At 32.4% G+C, this 4658-nt stretch overlaps 1 protein-coding gene and 1 non-coding gene across 2 annotated transcripts; both read right to left on the minus strand.

Annotated features, from left to right (window-relative positions):
* Positions 1-223: 223 nt before the first annotated feature.
* On the minus strand, positions 224-295 carry TRNAP-AGG. The gene has a single exon. It is a non-coding gene; the product is annotated as a tRNA-Pro (tRNA).
* A 3457-nt stretch (positions 296-3752) lies between these two features.
* On the minus strand, positions 3753-4397 carry LOC109166009 (putative B3 domain-containing protein At1g78640). The gene has a single exon (XM_019314894.1). The coding sequence runs from the start codon at positions 4395-4397 to the stop codon at positions 3753-3755; it is 645 nt and encodes a 214-aa protein (XP_019170439.1).
* Between the last annotated feature and the right edge of the window lie 261 nt (positions 4398-4658).

A 4658-nucleotide genomic window follows, 5' to 3' on the forward strand; every position in this document is an offset into this window, starting at 1 on the left:
CATATCTCAAGATATTCTTGTATGCAACAAGAATATTCAAAATTTAAAACAATACATATATAAAAATGTGTTGAGAAACAAATTTATTCAATAAATACTGTTGTCATCTTTCGTAATGGTTAGAGAGAAAAATTTCTTATATTTATAAAAGACATTTAACCTTAGCCAAGAAGGATGAATACAAAATTTAATAAAGCTGAACTGTATCAATTTGGAGGAATAAGGGGCATTCCGAGAATTGAACTCAGGACCTCTTGCACCCTAAGCAAGAATCATACCACTAGACCAAATGCCCAATTTAAATAGTGTCTAATTTGAAGTAATATAATACTAAGAGGTTTAAAGATAGACAGCTCTCATGAAGAGTCAAACTTAAAAGCTTGCAATTACTAAATCAATTATCCAACTAACTCGGTTAGGGGTTGCATATCATTGTTGGAAATTTTAAAATTTCCAACCACCTGAAAGTAATCTTAAATCAAGTCAAAAGCAAAACGTGGCCGGAAATAGCAACAAAGGTTTTTCCGTATACCAAAAGTGATCGAAACAAGGCTTTCGACTTGATTTAAGATCACTTTCAGGTGGTCGGAAATTTCATAATTTCCAGCAGTGGTTGCACCCTATGTATCCCCAACTTATCTTATATAACTTGTTTTGATTCAAGTTATATATATGACAACTTTGGTAATATAATATAATATTATTTCCACATCAAAAAATGAGTTGAAATAAAATAAAAGTAATGTGATTACCTATCACTAGAGAAAAAAAAAAAAAAAAAAAAAAAAAAAAAGTGAATTTATTTACGAAAAACTAATGGGTAAATTATTAAAATTCATAGATATTTAATTGATTAACAAATTTTTGAAAGTAAAACAATGAAATTCATAAGTATTATTTAAGGTGTAGCTATTAAATCTAGGAAAGAAGGGTCAAATTGACCCCCAAAGCAAATTTATAATGACTACCAACTTTGTGTTTGGGGAAGCTAGTTTTAGAGGTGAAAAGAAAAGAGAGGAAGCTGGGTAAACAAAATGTTTAAATGGGTTGTAGGGGCTGACTGAGAAATTTGGAGATGACTATGAAAGCTGAGCAATCATTATTGTGCGGACCATGGTCTACAGAAGCTGTGTGGATCATTTTTGTATATATAGTGTAATATAATGTACATTCAATACAACAATAATATACTTTTAGTATATTAAAAATGTACATTATTTGTGTACTGAGTATACATTCAATAGACAAGTAATATATATTAAGTATATTAAAAATGTACTTTTTGTTATGGTCCACACAATAATTTGGCAAAGCTGAATTCAAAGATATTCCCATGCATGCAAATAACAAACGGAAGAAAAGAAAACTCAACACCGGCCTTGAAATCCTTCTTCCAATTCAGAAATCTCATTTCTTGCTAAAAAAATAAAAAATAAAATAAATAACTAATAAGAATAAAACTAAAGCCCATTCAAAACACATCCACTTGATCGCAAAAAATTGTCAGAGACAATGAAACCAGATTTCATAATTTCCTCAAAAGGAAGTAGATTTTGTGCAATAAATGGAAACGGCATACATAAAATATAGAGAAAAATAAACTATGACTATAACAAAGTGATATGATGTAAAATAGATTTGAAGTCAATAATATAAAAATATTTACTAATCAATTCATGCAACTAATCAAAAAGTACAAAATCCTGCAGATTAGGATGTGGATATTGTGATTATTGTCCAACAAGGTAGTTAATTTGAGTGAATAAAACTAGAAACCTAGATTTTGCAACTAAATTAAATTAGAAATGGACCATCACGCAGGTCGTTATATCGCGTGACCGAGGGTGTGATACAAACGCAAGTCATGGGTGTGCACTGGGCCAACTTAATTGCACATATAAAACCGTGTATGAGAGGTTCAACCAAAAGGGTATTAACAAGAACCAAACTTATAACATTTTAGGTATGTATGGAAATCACATACTCTACTCATTTAACAATAATTGCTTGTAAGTGTTTAGCCTCGTGGGGAAACTTTAAAAAGAAACTATCATACATATTCTATTTAGTGTACTATTTTGTAATTCAACAATTATTACTCACTACAGGTAATGTAATATTTTGGTATCTTAAAATAAATTTAAACCTCATGGGGAAACTTTAAAAGAAACTAACATACATCTCCTACTCAGTGTATAGTACTAGCTATATGTGTAGGTAGGTAAGGTAGCATTTTGGTGTCTTAAGAGGCATTTAAAATCTAAATATCAAAGCCAAGTTTCAATCTTGGGACCTGTAGGTTATGGGCTCACCACGCTTCCACTGCACCACTCTGATTTGCTATATTTTAAATAATTGTTTTATATTAAAAATTTGTTTTTGGAAGTTTTTGTTTTGTTATGTTTTAATAGAAAGCCACCGTATGAGTTTTTTTTTTTTTTTTTTTTTGATCCTGTGACCTTTCCTCAAGGAGAGACACAGAGGTGTGATCTAAGCACAAGGTGCTTAGCATGATAACGCACAATACCTATTCATCTTTAATAGTTTTTTCAATTGTTTAAATATATATGACTAATAATAGTAACATGATTTTGACACTCTCTTTCAAAGGCTTTCTAACTTAATAGCCCCGCGAAATTTAGGATGTGAATAAAATATTGGATAATGTCAATAGCAATTATAAGTAATACTATTGATCGACATACATGTCAAGAAAACAAGGTCAGCCTATTGATCCTGGAAGAGTAAAGGTCTAACTGTCGATGTGAGGGGAGTAATAGACTTTTATAATAATTAAAAAAAAAATTTGAAAGAGCAAGCAGAAGTCTTAAACTTTGGTATATCCCAACTTATTTTATATAACTTGTTTTTATTCAAGTTATATATATTACAACTTTGGTAATATAATATTACATTATTGCCACATCAAAAAAAAATGAGTTGAAATAAAATAAAAGTAATGTGATTACTTATCACTACAAGAAAAGTAAATTTATTTACGAAAAATTGATGGATAAATTATTAAATTAAAATTCATAGATATTTAATTGATTAACAAAATTTTGAAAGTAAGACAATGAAATTCATAAGTATTTAAGGTTTAGCTATTTAATCTAGGAAAGAAGGGTCAAATTGGCCCCCAAAGCAAATTTATAATAATGACTACTACTTTTGTGTTTGGGGAAGTTTTAGAGGTGAAAAGAAAAGAGAGGAAGTTTACTAATCCAAAACGCAAGGAGTGGTTTGTATCACTCCATCACAATGTTTAAATGGGTTGTTGGGGTTGATTGAGAAATTTGGAGATAACTATGAAAGCTGAATTCAAGGATATTTCCATGCATGCAAATAACAAATGGAAGAAATTAAAGAAAACTCAACACCCGCCGCCTTGAAATTATCCTTCTTCCAATTCAGAAATCTCATTTCTTGCTAAAAAAAATATGAATAATAAAACTAATGCGCATTCAAAACACATCCACTTGATAGCAAAATAAAGACAATGAAACCAGATTTCATAATTTCATCAAAAGGGAAGTAGATTTTATGCAATTAATGGAAACTGCATACATAAAATATAGAGAATGAAAAACTATGACTATAACAAAGTGATCTGATGTAAATAGATTTGAAGTCAATAATATAAAAATATTTACTAATCAATTCATACAAATAGAAAGTACAAAATCCTGCAGAGTAGTACATAGGAGATGCATGGATCCTAGCAAAATTTGATGGAATTAGTTTATTTCATTCTAAGATTGGGCATTGAACTTGTGGAACAAGAACCTTAGATTCTCAAAGTCCCAACACAAGGAAATAGTGTCACCAGGGTGTAAACTCCTCCTTTTTACAAACTCTGTATTCCAGTTGTTGGTGAGAAGAAAGCTACCCGTCTTCCATTGCTTGAGGGTGAGTTGATGCTGTGACTCAGTGTCCAAATCCCATATTTTGACTCTCAACCCATTCCTGTTTTGACAAGCTTTACAGCTCTCCATATCCATGAGAGGCAATACGTATTTTGTAATTTCCTCTTTGGGTAGCAACAGCCTTGATGAAAGGTTCACATCACTTGTACTTAGGCGCTTATGCATCCAGTGTTGATGATGATTATCCACCACCTTCTGTTTCTTGGCGATGACTCCCACGTCCTCCTCCTCTACTGGTTTCTTGGGACCGATAGTTATCAATCTTTTGGGTTTGGTTGGGTGCAGGGAGAGAGAGAGGGAGGAAGCAGCGTCAATAAGCTCATCAAAATCCCGATGATGATGATTCTTGATGGGTTTCTTGGGATCAATATTTATCTGTGTTTTGCGATTCTTGATTGGTGGGAACAGGGAGAGGGAGAGGGAGGAAGCAGCGTCAATGAGCTTGTAATGCCTCAGGGAATCAGTCAGCATACGAGAACGGACGACGTCGTTTGATTAAAAGGGGGGATTGCTACAACTTAAGTAAAACGACGCCGCATGAGGGGAAGCCGTTACAGCCATTGAAGGGCCCAAGTCAGACGACACCGTTTAGGACATGAGGTTGTTAGCCAGTTAGTTACATTCTGTTATTCAAATGTATAAAAGAGGGATGAACCCTTCGTTTTGGGGTTGTTGAATTCAGTGTTATGTTTCTTCTTTTCTCCTCATCTTCTATTCTTCTCTCTTCTCTCT

The sequence above is a fragment of the Ipomoea nil genome, unplaced genomic scaffold (assembly GCF_001879475.1).
Source record: "Ipomoea nil cultivar Tokyo-kokei standard unplaced genomic scaffold, Asagao_1.1 scaffold3084, whole genome shotgun sequence".
In the NCBI taxonomy this organism is placed as follows: Eukaryota; Viridiplantae; Streptophyta; class Magnoliopsida; order Solanales; family Convolvulaceae; genus Ipomoea; species Ipomoea nil.